Genomic DNA, 24835 nt, shown 5'->3' with positions numbered 1-24835 from the left:
CACTCCCAGATATCTAAAACACTTCACTTCCTCCAGTTTTTCTCTATTCAAACTCACCTCCCAATTGACTTGACCCTCAACCCTACTGTACCTAATAACCTTGCTCTTATTCACATTCACTCTTAACTTTCTTCTTCCACACACTTTACCAAACTCAGTCACCAGCTTCTGCAGTTTCTCACATGAATCAGCCACCAGTGCTGTATCATCAGCGAACAACAACTGACTCACTTCCCAAGCTCTCTCATCCCCAACAGACTTCATACTTGCACCTCTTTCCAAAACTCTTGCATTTACCTCCCTAACAACCCCATCCATAAACAAATTAAACAACCATGGAGACATCACACACCCCTGCCGCAAACCTACATTCACTGAGAACCAATCACTTTCCTCTCTTCCTACACGTACACATGCCTTACATCCTCGATAAAAACTTTTCACTGCTTCTAACAACTTTCCTCCCACACCATATATTCTTAATACCTTCCACAGAGCATCTCTATCCACTCTATCATATGCCTTCTCCAGATCCATAAATGCTACATACAAATCCATTTGCTTTTCTAAGTATTTCTCATATACATTCTTCAAAGCAAACACCTGATCCACACATCCTCTACCACTTCTGAAACCACACTGCTCTTCCCCAATCTGATGCTCTGTACATGCCTTCACCCTCTCAATCAATACCCTCCCATATAATTTACCAGGAATACTCAACAAACTTATACCTCTGTAATTTGAGCACTCACTCTTATCCCCTTTGCCTTTGTACAATGGCACTATGCACGCATTCCGCCAATCCTCAGGCACCTCACCATGAGTCATACATACATTAAATAACCTTACCAACCAGTCAACAATACAGTCACCCCCTTTTTTAATAAATTCCACTGCAATACCATCCAAACCTGCTGCCTTGCCGGCTTTCATCTTCCTCAAAGCTTTCACTACCTCTTCTCTGTTTACCAAATCATTTTCCCTAACCCTCTCACTTTGCACACCACCTCGACCAAAACACCCTATATCTGCCACTCTATCATCAAACACATTCAACAAACCTTCAAAATACTCACTCCATCTCCTTCTCACATCACCACTACTTGTTATCACCTCCCCATTTGCGCCCTTCACTGAAGTTCCCATTTGCTCCCTTGTCTTACGCACTTTATTTACCTCCTTCCAGAACATCTTTTTATTCTCCCTAAAATTTAATGATACTCTCTCACCCCAACTCTCATTTGCCCTTTTTTTCACCTCTTGCACCTTTCTCTTGACCTCCTGTCTCTTTCTTTTATACATCTCCCACTCAACTGCATTTTTTCCCTGCAAAAATCGTCCAAATGCCTCTCTCTTCTCTTTCACTAATACTCTTACTTCTTCATCCCACCACTCACTACCCTTTCTAATCAACCCACCTCCCACTCTTCTCATGCCACAAGCATCTTTTGCGCAATCCATCACTGATTCCCTAAATACATCCCATTCCTCCCCCACTCCCCTTGCTTCCATTGTTCTCACCTTTTTCCATTCTGTACTCAGTCTCTCCTGGTACTTCCTCACACAGGTCTCCTTCTCAAGCTCACTTACTCTCACCACCCTCTTCACCCCAACATTCACTCTTCTTTTCTGAAAACCCATACAAATCTTCACCTTAGCCTCCACAAGATAATGATCAGACATCCCTCCAGTTGCACCTCTCAGCACATTAACATCCAAAAGTCTCTCTTTCGCACGCCTGTCAATTAACACGTAATCCAATAACGCTCTCTGGCCATCTCTCCTACTTACATAAGTATACTTATGTATATCTCACTTTTTAAACCAGGTATTCCCAATCATCAGTCCTTTTTCAGCACATAAATCTACAAGCTCTTCACCATTTCCATTTACAACACTGAACACCCCATGTATACCAATTATTCCCTCAACTGCCACATTACTCACCTTTGCATTCAAATCACCCATCACTATAACCCGGTCTCGTGCATCAAAACCACTAACACACTCATTCAGCTGCTCCCAAAACACTTGCCTCTCTTGATCTTTCTTCTCATGCCCAGGTGCATATGCACCAATAATCACCCACCTCTCTCCATCAACTTTCAGTTTTACCCATATATACCCATATATATATATATTATATATATATATATATATATATATATATATATATATATATATATATATATATATAAACACATACATATGCACATATACACACACACACACATATACATATATATACATATGAAAAATGTAAGTGATGGGTGATTTGAATGCAAAGGTGAGTAATGTGGCAGTTGAGGGAATAATTGGTATACATGGGGTGTTCAGTATTGTAAATGGAAATGGTGAGGAGCTTGTAGATTTATGTGCTGAAAAAGGACTGGTGATTGGGAATACCTGGTTTAAAAAGCGAGATATACATAAGTATACGTATGTAAGTAGAAGAGATGGCCAGAGAGCGTTATTGGATTATGTGTTAATTGACAGGCGCGCGAAAGAGAGACTTTTGGATGTTAATGTGCTGAGAGGTGCAACTGGAGGGATGTCTGATCATTATCTTGTGGAGGCTAAGGTGAAGATTTGTATGGGTTTTCAGAAAAGAAGAGTGAATGTTGGGGTGAAGAGGGTGGTGAGAGTAAGTGAGCTTGGGAAGGAGACTTGTGTAAGGAAGTACCAGGAGAGACTGAGTACAGAATGGAAAAAGGTGAGAACAATGGAAGTAAGGGGAGTGGGGGAGGATTGGGATGTATTTAGGGAATCAGTGATGGATTGCGCAAAAGATGCTTGTGGCATGAGAAGAGTGGGAGGTGGGTTGACTATAGAAAGGGTAGTGAGTGGTGGGATGAAGAAGTAAGATTATTAGTGAAAGAGAAGAGAGAGGCATTTGGACGATTTTTGCAGGGAAAAAATGCAATTGAGTGGGAGATGTATAAAAGAAAGAGACAGGAGGTCAAGAGAAAGGTGCAAGAGGTGAAAAAGAGGACAAATGAGAGTTGGGGTGAGAGAGCATCATTAAATTTTAGGGAGAATAAAAAGATGTTCTGGAAGGAGGTAAATAAAGTGCGTAAGACAAGGGAGCAAATGGGAACTTCAGTGAAGGGCGCAAATGGGGAGGTGATAACAAGTAGTGGTGATGTGAGAAGGAGATGGAGTGAGTATTTTGAAGGTTTGTTGAATGTGTTTGATGACAGAGTGGCAGATATAGGATGTTTTGGTCGAGGTGGTGTGCAAAGTGAGAGGGTTAGGGAAAATGATTTGGTAAACAGAGAAGAGGTAGTAAAAGCTTTGCGGAAGATGAAAGCCGGCAAGGCAGCAGGTTTGGATGGTACTGGAGTGGAATTTATTAAAAAAGGGGGTGACTGTATTGTTGACTGGTTGGTAAGGTTATTTAATGTATGTATGACTCATGGTGAGGTGCCTGAGGATTGGCGGAATGCGTGCATAGTGCCATTGTACAAAGGCAAAGGGGATAAGAGTGAGTGCTCAAATTACAGAGGTATAAGTTTGTTGAGTATTCCTGGTAAATTATATGGGAGGGTATTGATTGAGAGGGTGAAGGCATGTACAGAGCATCAGATTGGGGAAGAGCAGTGTGGTTTCAGAAGTGGTAGAGGATGTGTGGATCAGGTGTTTGCTTTGAAGAATGTATGTGAGAAATACTAAGAAAAGCAAATGGATTTGTATGTAGCATTTATGGATCTGGAGAAGGCATATGATAGAGTTGATAGAGATGCTCTGTGGAAGGTATTAAGAATATATGGTGTGGGAGGCAAGTTCTTAGAAGCAGTGAAAAGTTTTTCTCGAGGATGTAAGGCATGTGTACGTGTAGGGAGAGAGGAAAGTGATTGGTTCTCAGTGAATGTAGGTTTGCGGCAGGGGTGTGTGATGTCTCCATGGTTGTTTAATTTGTTTATGGATGGGGTTGTTAGGGAGGTGAATGCAAGAGTTTTGGAAAGAGGGGCAAGTATGAAGTCTGTTGTGGATGAGAGAGCTTGGGAAGTGAGTCAGTTGTTGTTCGCTGATGATACAGCACTGGTGGCTGATTCATGTGAGAAACTGCAGAAGCTGGTGACTGAGTTTGGTAAAGTGTGTGAAAGAAGAAAGTTAAGAGTAAATGTGAATAAGAGCAAGGTTATTAGGTACAGTAGGGTTGAGGGTCAAGTCAATTGGGAGGTGAGTTTGAATGGAGAAAAACTGGAGGAAGTGAAGTGTTTTAGATATCTGGGAGTGGATCTGGCAGCGGATGGAACCATGGAAGCGGAAGTGGATCATAGGGTGGGGGAGGGGGCGAAAATCCTGGGAGCCTTGAAGAATGTGTGGAAGTCGAGAACATTATCTCGGAAAGCAAAAATGGGTATGTTTGAAGGAATAGTGGTTCCAACAATGTTGTATGGTTGCGAGGCGTGGGCTATGGATAGAGTTGTGCGCAGGAGGGTGGATGTGCTGGAAATAAGATGTTTGAGGACAATGTGTGGTGTGAGGTGGTTTGATCGAGTAAGTAACGTAAGGGTAAGAGAGATGTGTGGAAATAAAAAGAGCGTGGTTGAGAGAGCAGAAGAGGGTGTTTTGAAATGGTTTGGGCACACTAGCAAGGTAGCATTAAGAACAGAGGACTGAGCCTTTGAGGTAATATCCTCACTAGGCCTCTTCTCTGTCCCTTCTTTTGGAGAACTGAAAAAACAAGAGGGGAGGATTTCCAGCCCCCCTCCTTGTATTCTAATTTTCTAAAAGAGGAAACAGAAGAAGGAATCATGCGGGGAGTGCTCATCCTCCTCAAAGGCTCAGAGTGGGGTTTCTAAATGTGTGTGGATGCAGCCAAGATGAGTAAAAAGGAGAGATAGGTGGTATGTTTGAGGAAAGGAAGCTGGATGTTTTGGCTCTGAGTGAAACGAAGCTCAAGGGTAAAGGGGAAGAGTGGTTTGGGAATGTCTTGGGAGTAAAGTCAGGGGTTAGTGAAAGGACAAGAGCAAGGGAAGGAGTAGCACTACTCCTGAAACAGGAGTGGTGAGAGTATGTGATAGAGTGTAAGAAAGTAAACTCTAGATTGATATGGGTAAAACTGAAAGTGGATGGAGAGAGATGGGTGATTATTGGTGCATATGCACCTGGGCATGAGAAGAAAGATCATGAGAGGCAAGTGTTTTGGGAGCAGCTGAATGAGTGTGTTAGTGGTTTTGATGCACAAGAACGGGTTATAGTGATGGGTGATTTGAATGCAAAGGTGAGTAATGTGGCAGTTGAGGGAATAATTGGTATACATGGGGTGTTTAGTGTTGTAAATGGAAATGGTGAAGAGCTTGTAGATTTGTGTGCTGAAAAAGGACTGGTGATTGGGAATACCTGGTTTAAAAAGCGAGATATACATAAGTTTACGTATGTAAGTAGGAGAGATGGCCAGAGAGCATTACTGGATTACGTGTTAATTGATAGGTGCGCGAAAGAGAGACTTTTGAATGTTAATGTGCTGAGAGGTGCAACTGGAGGGATGTCTGATCATTATCTTGTGGAGGTGAAGGTGAAGATTTGTAGAGTTTTCAGAAAAGAAGAGAGAATGTTGTGGTGGAGAGAGTGGTGAGAGTAAGTGAGCTTGGGAAGGAGACTTGTATGAGGAAGTACCAGGAGAGACTGAGTACAGAATGGAAAAAGGTGAGAACAAAGGAGGTAAGGGGAGTGGGGGAGGAATGGGATGTACTTAGGGAAGTACATCCCATATATATATATATATATATATATATATATATATATATATATATATATATATATATATATATATATCCTCAGGCACCTCACCATGAGTCATACATACATTAAATAACCTTACCAACCAGTCAACAATACAGTCACCCCCTTTTTTAATAAATTCCACTGCAATATCATCCAAACCTGCTGCCTTGCCGGCTTTCATCTTCCGCAAAGCTTTTACTACCTCTTCTCTGTTTACCAAATCATTTTCCCTAACCCTCTCACTTTGCACTCCACCTCGACCAAAACACCCTATATCTGCCACTCTGTCATCAGACACATTCAACAAACCTTCAAAATACTCATTCCATCTCCTTCTCACATCACCACTACTTGTTATCACCTCCCCATTTACGCCCTTCACTGAAGTTCCCATTTGCTCCCTTGTCTTACGCACCCTATTTACCTCCTTCCAGAACATCTTTTTATTCTCCCTAAAATTTACTGATAGTCTCTCACCCCAACTCTCATTTGCCCTTTTTTTCACCTCTTGCACCTTTCTCTTGACCTCCTGTCTCTTTCTTTTATACTTCTCCCACTCAACTGCATTTTTTCCCTGCAAAAATCGTCCAAATGCCTCTCTCTTCTCTTTCACTAATACTCTTACTTCTTCATCCCACCACTCACTACCCTTTCTAAACAGCCCACCTCCCACTCTTCTCATGCCACAAGCATCTTTTGCGCAATCCATCACTGATTCCCTAAATACATCCCATTCCTCCCCCACTCCCCTTACTTCCATTGTTCTCACCTTTTTCCATTCTGTACACAGTCTCTCCTGGTACTTCCCCACACAGGTCTCCTTCCCAAGCTCACTTACTCTCACCACCTTCTTCACCCCAACATTCACTCCTCTTTTCTGAAAACCCATACTAATCTTCACCTTAGCCTCCACAAGATAATGATCAGACATCCCTCCAGTTGCACCTCTCAGCACATTAACATCCAAAGTCTCTCTTTCGCACGCCATTGTACAAAGGCAAAGGGGATAAGAGTGAGTGCTCAAATTACAGAGGTATAAGTTTGTTGAGTATTCCTGGTAAATTATATGGGAGGGTATTGATTGAGAGGGTGAAGGCATGTACAGAGCATCAGATTGGGGAAGAGCAGTGTGGTTTCAGAAGTGGTAGAGGATGTGTGGATCAGGTGTTTGCTTTGAAGAATGTATGTGAGAAATACTTAGAAAAGCAAATGGATTTGTATGTAGCATTTATGGATCTGGAGAAGGCATATGATAGAGTTGACAGAGATGCTCTGTGGAAGGTATTAAGAATATATGGTGTGGGAGGCAAGTTGTTAGAAGCAGTGAAAAGTTTTTATCGAGGATGTAAGGCATGTGTACGTGTAGGAAGAGAGGAAAGTGATTGGTTCTCAGTGAATGTAGGTTTGCGGCAGGGGTGTGTGATGTCTCCATGGTTGTTTAATTTGTTTATGGATGGAGTTGTTAGGGAGGTAAATGCAAGAGTCCTGGAAAGAGGGGCAAGTATGAAGTCTGTTGGGGATGAGAGAGCTTGGGAAGTGAGTCAGTTGTTGTTCGCTGATGATACAGCGCTGGTGGCTGATTCATGTGAGAAACTGCAGAAGCTGGTGACTGAGTTTGGTAAAGTGTGTGGAAGAAGAAAGTTAAGAGTGAATGTGAATAAGAGCAAGGTTATTAGGTACAGTAGGGTTGAGGGTCAAGTCAATTGGGAGGTGAGTTTGAATGGAGAAAAACTGGAGGAAGTGAAGTGTTTTAGATATCTGGGAGTGGATCTGTCAGCGGATGGAACCATGGAAGCGGAAGTGGATCATAGGGTGGGGGAGGGGGCGAAAATTTTGGGAGCCTTGAAAAATGTGTGGAAGTCGAGAACATTATCTCGGAAAGCAAAAATGGGTATGTTTGAAGGAATAGTGGTTCCAACAATGTTGTATGGTTGCGAGGCATGGGCTATGGATAGAGTTGTGCGCAGGAGGATGGATGTGCTGGAAATGAGATGTTTGAGGACAATGTGTGGTGTGAGGTGGTTTGATCGAGTAAGTAACGTAAGGGTAAGAGAGATGTGTGGAAATAAAGAGAGCGTGGTTGAGAGAGCAGAAGAGGGTGTTTTGAAATGGTTTGGGCACATGGAGAGAATGAGTGAGGAAAGATTGACCAAGAGGATATATGTGTCGGAGGTGGAGGGAACGAGGAGAAGAGGGAGACCAAATTGGAGGTGGAAAGATGGAGTGAAAAAGATTTTGTGTGATCGGGGCCTGAACATGCAGGAGGGTGAAAGGAGGGCAAGGAATAGAGTGAATTGGAGCGATGTGGTATACAGGGGTTGACGTGCTGTCAGTGGAGTGAATCAAGGCATGTGAAGCGTCTGGGGTAAACCATGGAAAGCTGTGTAGGTATGTATATTTGCGTGTGTGGACGTGTGTATGTACATGTGTATGGGGGGGGGGGTGGGCCATTTCTCTCGTCTGTTTCCTTGCGCTACCTCGCAAACGCGGGAGACAGCGACAAAGTATAAAAAAAAAAAAAAAAAAAAAAAAATATATATATATATATATATATATATATATATATATATATATATATATATATATATATATATATATATATATATATACACACACACACAATATACAGAATGGAAAAAGATGAGAACAAAGGACGTAAGGGGAGTGGAGGAAGAATGGGATGTATTTAGGGAAGCAGTGATGGATTGCGCAAAAGATGCTTGTGGCATGAGAAGCGTGGGAGGTGGGTAGATTAGAAAGGGTAGTGAGTGGTGGGATGAAGAAGTAATAATAGTGAAAGAGAAGAGAGAGGCATTTGGACAATTTTTGCAGGGGAATAATGCAAATGACTGGGAGAAGAGGTATAAAAGAAAGAGGCAGAGGTCAAGAGAAAGGTGCAAGAGGTAAAAAAGAGGGCAAATGAGAGCTGGGGTGTGAGAGTATCATTAAATTTTAGGGAGAATAAGATGTTTTGGAAGGAGGTAAATAAAGTGCATAAGACAAGGGAACAAATGGGAACATCAGTGAAGGGGGCAAATGGGGAGGTGATAACAAGTAGTGGTGATGTAAGAAGGAGATGGAGTGAGTATTTTGAAGGTGTGTTGAATGTGTTTGATGATAGAGTGGCAGAGATAGGGTGTTTTGGTCGAGATGGTGTGCAAAGTGAGAGGGTTAGGGAGAAGGATTTGGTTTACAGAGAAAATAGTAAAAGCTTTGCGGAAGATGAAAACCAGCAAGGCAGCGGGTTTGGATAGTATTGCAGTGGAATTTATTAAAAAAGGGAGTGAATGTATTGTTGACTAGTTGGTAAGGTTAATTAATGTATGTATGACTCATGGTGAGGTGCCTGACGATTGGCGGAATGCTTGCATAGTGCCATTTTACAAAAGCAAAGGGGATAAAAGTGAATGCTTAAATTACAGAGGTATAAGTTCGCTGAGTATTCCTGGGAAATTATATGGGAGGGTATTGACTGCGAGGGTGAAGGCATGTACAGAGCATCAGCTTGGGGAAGAGCTGTGTGGTTTCAGAAGTGGTTGAGGATGTCTGGATCAAGTGTTTGCTTTGAAGAATGTATGTGAGAAATACTTGGAAAAGCAAATGGATTTGTATGTAGCATTTATGGATCTGGAGAAGGAATATGATAAGAGTTGATAGAGGTGCTCCGTGGAAGGTTTTAAGAATATATGGTGTGGAAGGCAAGTTGTTAAAGGCAGTGAAAAGTTTTTATTGAGGATGTAAGGCATGTGTACATGTAGGTAGAGAGGAAAGTGATTGGTTCTCAGTGAATGTTGGTTTGCAGAAGGGGTGCGTGATGTCTCCATTGTTGTTTAATTTGTTTATGGATGGCGTTGTTAGGGAGGTGAATGCAAGAGTTTTGGAAAGAGGGGCAAGCATGCAGTCAGTTGTGGATGAGAGAGCTTGGGAAGTGAGTCAGTTGTTGTTCGCTGATGATACAGCACTGGTGGCTGATTCGGGTGAGAAACTGCAGAAGCAGGCGACTGAGTTTGGTAAAGTGTGTGGAAGGAGAAAGCTGAAAGTAAATGTGAATAAGAGCAAGGTTATTAGGTACAGTAGGATTGAGGGACATGTCAGTTGGGAGGTAAGTGTGAAAGAAGAAAGCTGAGAGTAAATATGAATAAGAGCAAGGTTATTAGATACAGTAGGGTTGAGGGACAAGTCGATTGGGAGGTAAGTTTGAATGGAGAAAAACTGGAGGAAGTGAAGTGTTTTAGATATCTGGAAGTGGATTTGGCAGCGGATGGAACCATGGAAGCGGAAGTGAATCATAGGGTCGGGGAGGGGGCGAAAGTTCTGGGAGTGTTGAAGAATGTGTGGAAATCTAGAACATTACCTTGGTAAGCAAAAATGGGTATGTCTGAAGGAATAGTGGTTCCAACAATGTTATATGGTTGCGAGGCGTGGGCTATATATAGAGTTGCGCGGAGGAGGGTGAATGTGCTGGAAATGAGATGTTTGAGGACAATTTGTGGTGTGAGGTGGTTTAATCGAGTAAGTAATAATAGGGTAAGAGAGATGTGTGGTAATAAAAAGAGTGTGGTTGAGAGAGCAGAAGAGGGTGTTTTGAAATGGTTTGGTCACATGGAGAGAATGAGAGGAAAGATTGACAAAGAGGATATATGTTTCAGAGGTGGAGGGAACGAAGAGAAGTGGGAGACCAAACTGGAGGTGGAAAGATGGAGTGAAAAAGATTTTGAGTGATCGGGGCCTGAACATGCCGGAGGGTGAAAGGCGTGCAAGGAATTGAGTGAACTGGAATGATGTGGTATACCAGGGTCGACGTGCTATCATTGGATTGAACCAGTGCATGTGAAGCGTTTGGGGTAAACCATGGAAAGTTCTGTGGGGCCTGGATGTGGAAAGGGATCTGTGCTTTTGGTGCATTATACATGACAGCTAGAGACTGAGTGTGAACGAATGTGTCCTTTGTTGTCTTTTCCTAGCGCTACCTCGCGCACATGCGGGGGGGAGGGAGTTGTCATTTCATGTGTGGCGGGGTGGCAAAGGCAAACAGTATGAATTATGTACATTTGTATATATGTATATGTCTGTGTGCGTATATATATGTATACGTTGAGATGTATAGGTATGTATATATGCATGTGTAAGGACGTGTATGTATATACATGTGTATGTGGGTGGGTTGGGCCATTCTTGCATGTGTTTCTTTGCACTACCTTGCTAACGCAGGAGAGACACACACATATATACACATGCACATATTCATATTTGCTTGCCTTCAACCATTCCTGTCGCTACCTTGCCCCACAGGAAATAGCATCACTACCCCCCACTGTGACATCACACAGCATTGCCTCACACCTGCATGCATCCCAAAATTTTCGCTCAGCTCTCCAACCACTCTTACACATGCATTTGCTTCTCTATGTAAGGTTATTACACCATCCAACAGTTTTCCCCCTGTACCACATATCCTTAACACATCCCACAAAGCTTTCCACTCGGCTCTGTCATATGCTTTATCCTCACCAATAAAAGCTGCATACAACTTCTCACCTTTTGCTAAGTACTTTTTCAGTCATATTTATGACAAAAATCTGATCCACACATCCCCCACCTTTCTTAAAACCTCCTTGATCTTCACTTATTCTGAATTCAGTCTCATCCATCACTCTGTCAATTTATATTCTTGCATACACTTCTCATGGTGTACTTAACAGACATTTATTTTCATTTATTTATTTTGCTTTGTTGCTGTCTCCCGCATTAGCGAGGTAGCGCAAAGAAACAGACGAAAGAATGGCCCATCCCACCCACATACACATGTATATACATACACGTCCGTCCACACACGCAAATATACATATCTATACATCTCAACGTATACATATATATACACGCACAGACATATACATATATACACATGTACATAATTCATACTGTCTGCTTTTATTCATTCCCATCGCCACCCCGCCACACATGAAATAACAACCCCCCTCCCCCCTCATGTGCACGAGGTAGCGCTAGGAAAAGACAACAAAGGCCACTTTTGTTCACACTCAGTCTCTAGCTGTCAAGTAATAATGCTCCGAAACCACAGCAGACTTAACAGACTCATTCCCCTATAATTGCTACATACATCCTTAGCACCTTTTCCTTTGTATACAGGAGCAATAATAGCTTTCACTCAATCCTCAGGCACAACTTTCTTTTTCCATGCTAAATTACATTTAAGATGCATCCACTCTATCACACTTTCTTTTCCATACTGTAGCATTTGAACCGTAATCCCATCCACTCCAGGTGCCTTTCCTACCTTCAGCCTTATTATTGCTCTTCTTACCTCCCTCTTTTCTATAGGCCCTTGCATTTATATCCTCTTCCTTCCTTCCTCCATACCGATGTATGTAACAACTGCTGCCTCCCCTTCTCCCATGGTCTTCAGTACTTCAAAATACTCTTTCCGTCTTCCTTTCACTTCCTCCTTTTGATTCAGCAATTCCCCTTCCTTCCTTCTCACATCAACTTTTCAACTCTTACATCCACCTTTTTCCATTTTTACCTCCTTCCAGTGTAGTTTCTTATTATCCCAAAACTTTTCACTTAACTTTTCACAAAATCTTCATCTACTCTTTCTTTGCTTTCCTCTATCAGCTTCTCAACATTCTGCTTAAATATTTTGTATTCTTCCCTCCTCCTTTGCTGAACTTCCACTGGTACATTCCAATTGAGAAATCTACCATATGCCTTTTTCTTCTCTGACACAGCATTTCTAACCTCTTCTGTCCACCATGAACTGCCCTTTTTATTTACTCCTGTATCTCACTACCTTGTATCCAATGACTGATTCTACAACATTTGCTAGTAATTCTCTAAACATTTTAAAACACCTCATTCACATGACTGCATTCCTACATTCAATGCACTTCCATCTGAGCTTTCAATTACCTTCCTCTCATAATCTTCCCTGTATTTTTCCTGATTCATCTTCTCCCTTGCCAATACTTTTACCTCTCCATTCTTCCTTACTCTATCCATCCACTTCTCCCTGATCCCCACAAGAACCACAAAATGGACAGTCTCCAAAGAATCCTCTCACGTCTCTAGCATCCAGTATAGCCCATCTCAATCTTTCATTCACAGCCACAAAGTCAGCCTTCTCAGTCTTTCATTCAGTGCCACGTAGTCAATCAAAGCCTTTTGCTCTTCTCTCTCATTATTCCTCATCCATGTATATCTGTGGATCATCTTGTGCTGATAAAAGGTGTTTGCAAGGAATAAACCCCTCTCTCAGCCCCAATATCCACAAGATAGCTTCCATTCTCATTTACTCCAGGAACTCCCCATTTACCAACTATCTCACCAATTCCATCACATCCCACTTTTGCATCCATATCACCCTGTACGACCATGTTTCTCTCTTTCTCAAAACCGTTTATACAGTCATTCAAGTTCCTCCAAAAAAGTTTCATTTCATCCCTACCTCATAGTCTTCATATACACAGGTGCATATACACATACCCATGCATATTTTACAATCCCAATCTTTCACTCACAATATTCTTGATCCACTCCATACATGACATGTAACACCTTCCCATACTCTTGGTGATAGCAGAATTGCACATCCTTCTTTTTCTCTTCCCTCATAATTTTCACTCATTCCCATGCATACCACACCTCCTTCCATTCCATCCCATAACTTGCATTCATCATTTCCATTTTCACACCACACACCCTGCCTGAGGATATGGGTTTCCTAGCACATCTTTGCTACAACTTTTAAATGTCTCCCCAATCTCCCTTCATTTATTCTTCCCAGTCATTCCATTCACATTTAGCACCATCACCTTCATTTGCGCATTCCTTTTAACCCTTGGCATACCTGATAGACTCCAGTGCCACTTCTTAGCCTTTTGTGCCTCACCCTTGACAGGTCACTGGCAGAGGGCAATGCCAGCACAGTGTTTCCAGAGGCACTGAGGCTCCAAAGTTGTCAAAACTAAAAGTAACAGTACACCACAGGTGTTTGTCCAGATCTAAAACTATTGCCCTGACTTAATTGGGCAATGCCTCCCTCTTTAGTTCTACCCATAAAGTTGTTCACAACAGACAGCCAAAGCTCTATTACAATTCCAGTGTGGGTCAGTAAACCTGAGGATCTGTGAAACCTAGCAAAAAGGTGAGATACTATCATACAACCGAAACACAACTGAGGTTCCATAAGGGAAAGTACAAGGAAGGAATTTAGTGATTTCTCGAGTGGAAAAAATGTCAAGATTTTGCACATTATCCTTGCCCTGAGAGCATGCTTATCTTCTCTGGACCACCCTAAAGTCTAAATACAGACTGCTAAAACATTACAATATCTAGTTTCTTTTAAAATGGCCCAGAAAATACAGTTTCCATATCTCTGTAAAACCTGATCAGAAACATCTGAAGCTTCAAACAAATGACAAAAATCTATACAAAGGTTTTGCAATTATTGTTCAGGTAGGAGGTGAATCTATCTAAACATCTATCTATATCTCTGACACCAGTTCCCTCCTGGAACTCCCTCAAGTAGGTGGCCATGGCAAAAGCCTCCATAACTGGTGAATTCCAGTGCCGCTTCATAGCCATTAGTACCTCACCCTTCACAGGCCACTTGAAGATAGCAACTATAGTGCAGTGCTTCCAAATGCTCCTACTGACTACTTCTACCTAATGTTCCTACTAACTACTACTACCTGATGCTCCTGCTTAATTTTCCTACCTACTCCTGTTACCTAATGCTCCAGCCTAATGTTCCTACCTACTTCTATCTATTACTGCTCCTGCCATTTTGCCAAAAGGCAGGGCTAGTGCATAGCACTCACCACAGGGAAATCTAGAGTTACAAAGAATGAGTTGTGTGAGTTGTCAAGTGTTTTGTGTGACAAGGAGAGATTGTATATTTGGAGACAGAATGTGAGCAGTCCACTTGTGGGTGAGGCAGAAAGAAAAGACAGCTATCTAGGTCATTTGAGTGCAGCTTGACAACCACTGAAGTGCTAGCATATTGCTCAAGCAAGCACTAACCATCCCCATTCCCAGGCAGGTAGTACCTGTAATATACTTCCACGGTGGGTGGCTGCCTACCAACTACTACCTTGCATTCTAAGCTCAAATGTAGCTTGGGGTGACATTGTTACTTTTGACTGAAATGAATACTTACCATGAGTTTCCCACTCACTTTTTCCTTTTTACAGAGGCTTGAGGAACGACTGCCACAACCAGGTTCCATTTTAACCCATTATGTTATTTCTTCCGAGAGGAGCAGCAGCTCCTGTAACTACAGAGAAAAGTCAGTTAGCTAAGTTGCTAGTCAATGAGCCTGCTTTCAGATTGACAAAATAGTATATTGCTTTGGAAAGGACAATTGAGGAGAGACTGACTAAGAGGATGTAGATGTGAGAAGTACAGGGAACAAGGAGAAGGGGAAAACCAAGGAAGATGTGGAGGGATAGAGTGAAGGATAGTATGTGATTGAGGCATGAAAATACAGGGGAGAAATGTAGTGTGTATGTAATAGAACAAAATGGAACAGTGTGGTATACATGGGATAATGTGCTGTCACTAGGCTGAACCATGGCAGTCATGGGAAACCACAGATATGTCTCTGAGGCATGACTATGGATAGGAGGAGTTTCTGGTGCATTATCATTCCAATTAGAGAGTGTATGTGAGCAAATGAGGCCATTCTTTGTGCACTTCTGGCATTACCTCACTTGGCAGGAAATGACGAACAAGTCTTTTCTTTCAAATATGTTTGCTATATCCTACATAAATGAGATAGCATCCAGAACAGAAAAAAAGAATCATTTGGCTGTTTTCGATGTCTCCACTTATGGGTGGGGAGAATTTCCAGTCCCCCACTCTCACCCTTCTTAGTCTCCTTCTATGTCACACAAATTATTTTATTATTATTATTACAAGTACACCACTGATTTTCCAGCAACTGATGGTTCGGCACCTCCTTTGGTCCGGACGAAATTATGTTAGGGAACTTGAAATTACCGCAGCCACCAGACTAGTTTACTGGGCGACCACAGATGGCGTTGTGTGTAGGGCATGCGTATTTATGTTCTTTACACTGCACTTGCTGGTGGTGATACCACAATTCTGAGATTCTTAGCTTATTTTGCTTAAATCTAACTCTAGCTATGGCTTCCTAGACATATGAGTGTCATTCGTGGTGTCAAACGTAAACACTGGTCCATATCTATCCAAGATAAAGTAGAACTGTTGAAAAAATGGACTGTGGTAAGCTGTGTGACATCTATAGCACTGGTTCATCAACTGTTTATGATATAAAGAAGCAAAGGGAGAAAATATTAAAATTCTATGCAGACAGCAATTCCAAGAAGCAAATGATGATTATAAAAACTATGAAAGATGGTAAGAGCACTGAGCACGATCAAGTGATGATGGAATGGTTTCGACAGCATTAGAGCGATGGAGTGGACTTGTCATGTAACATGATAATGGACAGGCTAAATTGTTCCATAAAGAACATAAATTACAATGACCATGACTATAGTGAAGGATGGCTTCAAAGATTCAAGAAGCATCATTGGAATTTCCATGAATAAAGTGTTTAGAAAAAAGCGGTCTGCAAAACATGAAGGAGCTGCTGAGTATGTGGACGAATTTGCAAAACTCGTAGCTGACAAGCACCTCAGTCCTGATCAGGTGTATAATGCATATGAAACTGCATTATTCTGGTGGTGCACACCTAGAAAAACACTAACAACAGAAGACAAAGACAACCCCACAGGATTCAAACGGGCTTATCTATGGGAAACAGTGCCTATGGCAAACACTGAAATTGCACCCGTCCAAACTTATGACACCAATATTTTTTATTTTTGATACCTCCACCAAGGAGATTACGTTTTTACCGGCGATTGTTTGTTTGTCTGTGAGCAACTTTCAACATGTATATACATGTGTATGTGGGTAGGTTGGGCCATTCTTTCGTCTGTTTCCTTGCGCTGCCTTGCTGACGCTGGAGGCAGCAACAAAATATAATAAATAAATAAATTCATTTTTTATTATTATTATTTTACTTTGTCGCTGTCTCTCGCGTTAGCGAGGTACCATAAGGAAACAGACGAAAGAATGGCCCAACCCACCCACATCCATATGTTTATACATACACATCCACACATGCACACATATATACCTATACATCTCAACGTATTTTTTTTTTTTTTTTTATACTTTGTCGCTGTCTCCCGCGTTTGCGAGGTAGCGCAAGGAAACAGACGAAAGAAATGGCCCAACCCCCCCCATACACATATATATACATACGTCCACACACGCAAATATACATACCTACACAGCTTTCCATGGTTTACCCCAGACGCTTCACATGCCTTGATTCAATCCACTGACAGCACGTCAACCCCGGTATACCACATCGCTCCAATTCACTCTATTCCTTGCCCTCCTTTCACCCTCCTGCATGTTCAGGCCCCGATCACACAAAATCTTTTTCACTCCATCTTTCCACCTCCAATTTGGTCTCCCTCTTCTCCATGCTCCCTCCACCTCCGACACATATATCCTCTTGGTCAATCTTTCCTCACTCATCCTCTCCATGTGCCCAAACCACTTCAAAACACCCTCTTCTGCTCTCTCAACCACGCTCTTTTTATTTCCACACATCTCTCTTACCCTTACGTTACTCACTCGATCAAACCACCTCACACCACACATTGTCCTCAAACTTCTCATTTCCAGCACATCCATCCTCCTGCGCACAACTCTATCCATAGCCCACGCCTTGCAACCATACAACATTGTTGGAACCACTATTCCTTCAAACATACCCATTTTTGCTTTCCGAGATAATGTTCTCGACTTCCACACATTCTTCAAGGCCCCCAGAATTTTCGCCCCCTCCCCCACCCTATGATCCACTTCCGCTTCCATGGTTCCATCCGCTGCCAGATCCACTCCCAGATATCTAAAACACTTCACTTCCTCCAGTTTTTCTCCATTCAAACTCACCTCCCAATTGACTTGACCCTCAACCCTACTGTACCTAATAACCTTGCTCTTATTCACATTTACTCTTAACTTTCTTCTTCCACACACTTTACCAAACTCAGTCACCAGCTTCTGCAGTTTCTCACATGAATCAGCCACCAGCGCTGTATCATCAGCGAACAACAACTGACTCACTTCCCAAGCTCTCTCATCCCCAACAGACTTCATACTTGCCCCTCTTTCCAAAAATCTTGCATTTACCTCCCTAACAACCCCATCCATAAACAAATTAAACAACCATGGAGACATCACACACCCCTGCCGCAAACCTACATTCACTGAGAACCAATCACTTTCCTCTCTTCCTACACGTACACATGCCTTACATCCTCGATAAAAACTTTTCACTGCTTCTAACAACTTTCCTCCCACACCATATATTCTTAATACCTTCCACAGAGCATCTCTATCAACTCTATCATATGCCTTCTCCAGATCCATAAATGCTACATACAAATCCATTTGCTTTTCTAAGTATTTCTCACATACATTCTTCAAAGCAAACACCTGATCCACACATCCTCTACCACTTCTGAAACCACACTGCTCTTCCCCAATCTGATGCTCTGTACATGCCTTCACCCTCTCAATCAATACCCTCCCATATAATTTACCAGGAATACTCAACAAACTTATACCTCTGTAATTTGAGCACTCATTCTTATCCCCTTTGCCTTTGTACAATGGCACTATGCACGCATTCCGCCAATCCTCAGGCACCTCACCATGAGTCATACATACATTAAATAACCTTACCAACCAGTCAACAATACAGTCACCCCCTTTTTTAATAAATTTCACTGCAATACCATCCAAACCTGCTGCCTTGCCGGCTTTCATCTTCCACAAAGCTTTCACTACCTCTTCTCTGTTTACCAAATCATTTTCCCTAACCCTCTCACTTTGCACACCACCTCGACCAAAACACCCTATATCTGCCACTCTATCATCAAACACATTCAACAAACCTTCAAAATACTCACTCCATCTCCTTCTCACATCACCAATACTTGTTATCACCTCCCCATTTGCGCCCTTCACTGAAGTTCCCATTTGCTCCCTTGTCTTACGCACTTTATTTACCTCCTTCCAGAACATCTTTTTATTCTCCCTAAAGTTTAATGATACTCTCTCACCCCAACTCTCATTTGCCCTTTTTTTCACCTCTTGCACCTTTCTCTTGACCTCCTGTCTCTTTCTTTTATACATCTCCCACTCAATTGCATTTTTTCCCTGCAAAAATCGTCCAAATGCCTCTCTCTTCTCTCAACGTATACATATACATATACACACAGACGTATACATATATACAAATGTACATAATTCATAGTCTGCCCCTATTCATTCCCGTCGCCACCCCGCCACACATGAAATGAAAAACCCCTCCCTCCGCATGTGCGTGAGGTAGCGCTAAGAAAAGATAACCAAGGCCACGTTCGTTCACACTCAGTCTCTAGCTGTCATGTATAATGCACTGAAACCACTGCTCCCTTTCCACATCCAGGCCCCACAAAACTTTCCATGGTTTACCCCAGATGCTTTACATGCCCTGCTTCAATCCACTGACAGCACGTCGACCCCAGTATACCACATCGTTCCAATTCACTCTATTCCTTGCACGCCTTTCACCCTCCTGCATGTTCAGGCCCCGATCACTCAAAATCTTTTTCACTCCATCTTTCCACCTCCAATTTGGTCTCCCACTTCTTGTTCCCTCCACCTCTGACACATATATCCTCTTTGTTAATCTTTCCGCACTCATTCTCTCCATGTGACCAAACCATTTCAAAACACCCTCTTCTGCTCTCTCAACCACACTCATTTTATTACCACACATCTCTCTTACCCTTTCATTACTTACTCGATCAAACCACCTCACACCACATATTGTCCTCAAACATCTCATTTCCAGCACATCCACCCTCCTCCGCACAACTCTATCTATCGCCCATGCCTTGCAACATATACATATTCATACTTGTTCACCTTCATCCATTCCTGGCACCACCCCACCCCACCCCACAAGAAACAGCATTGCCACCCCTTGTGTTAACAAGGTGGCGTCAGGAAACAGATGAAGAAGGGCCACATCCACTGACACTCATTCTCTACCTGTCATGTGTTATTCTTCTGTACCTAGGAATAACAATATATAAATATAAAAAAAATCATGTTAGAGAAAAGAATACAATACTTGATCCAGTTTAACTTTGATTAATGATGTGTTAGTCTTTTGAAATAAAAAGTCTTGAAATAAAAAATGTCTTATTGTACAGGGTGTTTCAAAAGTCTGGAATCACAGGATAAATTCACATTTAACGCTCATTTCAACAAATGTTCAGATTGTTACCCATGAAGGGTGTGATTGATTTTTATTTTCAGTGATATGGTATTTCAGCAGATAGACTCTTTGGTATCTAGTGGTAGTTAGTTATATAGAATAATGATCATTTTGTACACTGCAATCTTTTTGTAACGTTTTGTTTGTTTATGCTGTATTTAAGGATGGTGCACTTGTACCTGAGCCAGACAGAAGAGGGAAACATTTGCGCCCAGTCAAGTCACCCAACCAGATGAACCCCTCCCAAAATGCAGAACCATACAATGACAACAAAACCAAGAAGCCCCGCTCCGCAAAAAAGAAGCAAAACAAGTTAGAGAATAAGCCCATGTACACCCCACCACCTCCTCCAATGAGTCATATCCATCCTCATTGTACCCCTCCCCCTCCACCTGCTCACGCTACTTCCATGCAGGAGCCCCCTCATGCATACATCCCTAATGGAGAAATATATTTCCCTGGTCACTACCTAGAACCTCACCAGTCCATGGCCCCACCACCTGTGAATCAGATTCCATCCTGCCAGAAGATGTTAGAAGCTCCAGCGTATTTTATGGCTGGCATGAAAGAAAATACCTTCCATCAGTGAACATACTAGACAGACACTGAAGAAAAAGTCTTTACAAACAATGGTTCTGTTTGCCTGCATTTGGTAGCTTCTATACTTGCTTTTCAAAAGGAAGCTCGTATAAACAATTAGTGATAAGAAACTCTTGTCTCAACATAAGTGGTTACTCATTTAGAGATTTTTTTCTGTGATAAAGATATTTTGTTATTAATTTCAGAAGAGCTTCCATTGGTGAACAGGAATTTCTTCCAGCAGTAAAGAAATAACTTGGGAGCAGTGAATGAAACTTTTTTTATGATATGTACCAACATCTGTTGTTTCTGCCCAGCATCCACATTGGAAGAAGAGTTCACTTTGCATATAGCAAAGAAATCTATGTTGATTGTAATCTTGGATTTAGTCATGTAGGATTTTATCAGGGCATTGGTTTCTTCAAGAATACTTTTTTGAATTGCTTAGGGGTTAAGTTAAGGTGACAAAATAGTTATATTTTATTAAATCTGGGTGCCATGTATTGAAATCATAAGTTTTACACAGTAGTTATTCCTACTGATGATGAATTGCCAATATTAGGTGCTGAATCTCGTCTTGATGTGATGGGGAAAATAAAATGAAGCTTCTACTTCAGAGTGGAGCATTAGGGTTGTGCTTACCATTGTACATTCCAGAATATTTTAGTATAGTTTTGTCTGGGTCTTTGTATGGAGAGCATGATACTATGCTTTTTACTACTTTCAGCCCGGGTTTGAGGTTCATAGATGGTGAACTTAAATAATATTTTTTAACTTATTAATGTACATGTATAGACACAATTGCAAATCAAGAATTTATTATCCTAGTCTAAAAGCTATGGCAGCTTTAAGCATAGAGCTCTCAATAATTTTGTGTTAATTTTGACAAAAGTATTTTGTTATAATGGGATTTTAGTTATTATTGATACAAACCATAGTTTGTAACACAACAGTTTGATCAGGGAATGCTGTCTTCTTGTGACTGAGGGTATAAATATTTGTGAGGATTGAGGATTTTTGTATGTACATAGTTGGAGAACATAGCAGGTCATATCATGTAAAACAGTTATGCAAATCTTTATCAAAAGTTCAGAACCCATGATACCTATATTCAAGCATGGGCAGGGCATTATTCACTTTGTAAGATGAAAACTGGTCACTCTTGTAATGTTAAGCCCTAGCGTAGCTGACCTTTCTCGTATAGAAGGCTCTTTTTAGTTCATGAAAGATATTTTAGGTGTTAATTTTTACGACATGACTTAGCACTGAGTTTAGGTATTTGTTTCTGGATGTGTCGTAAAGAGGATATCAGACTGTTGAGTAAGCTGCTTCCCATTTTCAAAGTCAGTGATGCATACAGAAACTTCTCCAGATGATAATAATTTTGTTAGATTTATATTGAATTTATTACTAATCTCTTGTAATGCTTATTCTGATATTTCAGTGACCAGAAAGCCAGATATACTTTTTCTTCCTGTGATAGATATATTGGAGGTTGTAGTAGGTTAATTTGTGATGTTTATATTCTTACTGACAAAAATTAAACTAATGGGATATTGTTCCTAATGATAAGAATCTCTGAATGCTTAAAAAAAGTCTTAGTTCATTGGACATACTGGCCTCAAAGTCAGTTGGTTCTCTGTGCCACATTAGATTAAGATTAGACCACTTAGGAGGAAGAAATCCTCTGATGGTCTTCAAGTACAAACTTCTTCAAATTCAGTAATAGTTATTTATCTTCACTTGATGACAAAATAATTAGCCTTCAGTGGCCAGGCTATTTCTTTTGAATATGACGATAAATGACCATTACTTCCAGTTTCATAAAGATAAATTTTCCAGATGTGCTAAGTGAGGAAGCCTGCAACTTCCAAAATGTGTTAAATATATATCAGTATGTATTTTCGTGTGCAACAGTGATACCTGAAAGTATTCTAACCTTCATAAACCATAGGAAATGGTTGTGGAAGTGCTTAATGCTAAGTGTATTCCAAGAATGTCTTATTTTTCTGTATTTTTGAATTACATTTATTTCTTTTAATAACTCCCTGTATGAAAGTCATCAAACTACAAAATTGAGTTGACTGAGTGTAGAATGCAATTTGAGAATGGAGAGGATGTCACCAGCTGCATCATTAGATCATGAAGAGAAAGTTTACTTACAAAACTCTGTGTATTGTTAGATTGCTTAAGTAAATTTGTATCTGCTAATTAAAACTGTTATTCTTATCATTTACAAGTTGATCATGAAGCTTTCATGATTTTACAGTGAAAGCAACAAATGGTGCCATTTACAGTCACCACTAAAGTCTCATCTGTGCTTCACATAATAGGAGATAAAAGTCAATAAGTAACTATAACTGTAAGACTTGGAGTGATTAGTATATCTATCAAGTACACAAGTACTAATAACCTATCAAACTAAGTTTCATTTGAGACATGCGGCAATTTTTTGCTAAAAAGGCTGAAACATTCACCCAAGTATTTTGCATTCTTTGGAGAGTCTGGTTTTTAATTTCTCATGTTAATATAAAGATGAAGAGGAAAGATATATGTTAACTGTACAAGGATCACAGCTGCTGGATAAGTAAATGTGCCATGTGTTAGTTGTAAAATAGAAACAAACTGTTATACCCAAGTAAGTTTAAGATTCACATTTAGTCAGTGAATTCACTGTAACAGCAAGCTAATTCATTATACTCATTTACATTCAGTTTTTAATTGGATATTTTGAGAAAAACTGAAAAAGTTTCTTACAAGTTGAATGAACTGACAAGTTCACAATATTTGTACGTGTGAAAAAAAAAATTCATTTTACAGTATTTAACATACATTATTCACATGCATCTCTTACAGCCTGAGTAGATCATCAGTGGTAAGAAAATATTAAGTTCTTCAATACAATATAGCCACAAAGTTTGGCTTGCTACATAAAAGTCAGAGAATAATTTAGTTTTGGGGAATAACAATATTGTTGATTGGTTAAATAGGCTGTTCGATATTTTTATGGCCCAAGGTAAGTTGCTCAAGGATTGACGCTAGTGTTCTTACACAAAGGCAAGGGAGACAAAATAGCTCAAATTACAGAAATATACGTTTGTTGAGTTTATCTGGTAAGATGTATGGGATGCTGGTGATTGAAAAGGTTGTGACATAGAACATTTCACTGGGAGGTGCACTGTGGCCTCTGGAGAGGTATAGGGTGTGTGAATTTGTACAAGAAATATTGAAAGAAAATTAAATTGCAGCATTTATGGATTTTAAGAAAGCACATGAAAAGGCTAAGAGAGAGGCCTGATGCTACATATACTGTATATGGGGCTAATAGGTAGTTACTAAATGAAATGGAGGTTTTATTGAAAGAGTAAGGCATGCATATGAGTTGGAAGGAAAAAGGGTGGCCTTTTTTTTTTTTTCTTTTTTTTAGGTGCATCTGCACCAAGAATGTGGGATATGATATTTTTGTTTAATCTGTTTATGGAAAGGGTGGTAAGGGAGGTAAATGCAAGGATTTCAGAGGAAGGGGCAGGTCTGCAATATGCTGAAGGTAGGGAAGCATGCAATCGAATCAGATGCTGCATGCAGGTGTCACTGCTCTGTGGCAGACTCAATAACTTCAGAAGCTAGCAATAGAGTTTGGGACTGTTTGAAATGAGGAAATGGAAAGTTAATATGAACTCAATTAAAATTATCCCTGGGGATAGGGGAGAAAGAATACTTCCCACGTATTCCATGCGTGTAGTAGAAGGCGACTAAAAGGGGAGGGAGCGGGTGGCTGGAAATCCTCCCCTCTCATTTTTTTTCAATTTTCCAAAAGAAGGAACAGAGAAGGGGGCCAGGTGAGGATATTCTCTCAAAGGCCCAGTCCTCTGTTCTTAATGCTACCTCGCTATCGCGGGAAATGGCGAATAGTACAAAAGGAAGAATTAAAATTATTTGCAGAAGGGAGATTAAACAGAATTGGTCGAGTGTAAGTCTGAATGGAAGTAAAGTGAGTGTATTAGGCACCTGGGAGGGGAAGTGACAGAGGACAGAACCATGGTGAAGTGAGCCATGAAGTGAAAGATTGAGAGCTAAGGTCCTGGGTCCATTAAGATGCTCATGGAAGGATAAGTTTACGGC

General features: G+C 41.0%; 1 protein-coding gene across 5 annotated transcripts in view; it reads left to right on the top strand.

Annotated features, from left to right (window-relative positions):
• The window catches only part of LOC139748230 (uncharacterized), a 59129-nt gene extending 36199 nt beyond the window's left edge, over positions 1-22930 (top strand). For all 5 annotated transcript variants that reach the window (XM_071661092.1, XM_071661093.1, XM_071661089.1 and 2 more), the window contains exon 7: positions 20298-22930. In XM_071661092.1, coding sequence (XP_071517193.1) covers positions 20298-20723 — 426 coding nt within the window. In that variant the 3' untranslated portion in view covers positions 20724-22930. The remainder of the gene's footprint in view (positions 1-20297) is intronic.
• The last annotated feature ends 1905 nt before the right edge of the window (positions 22931-24835 follow it).

The sequence above is a fragment of the Panulirus ornatus genome, chromosome 73 (genome assembly GCF_036320965.1).
Source record: "Panulirus ornatus isolate Po-2019 chromosome 73, ASM3632096v1, whole genome shotgun sequence".
NCBI lineage: Eukaryota > Metazoa > Arthropoda > Malacostraca > Decapoda > Palinuridae > Panulirus > Panulirus ornatus.
The sequence above is the reverse complement of the archived record's forward strand: the minus strand, read 5'-3'. Positions and strand labels throughout refer to the sequence as shown.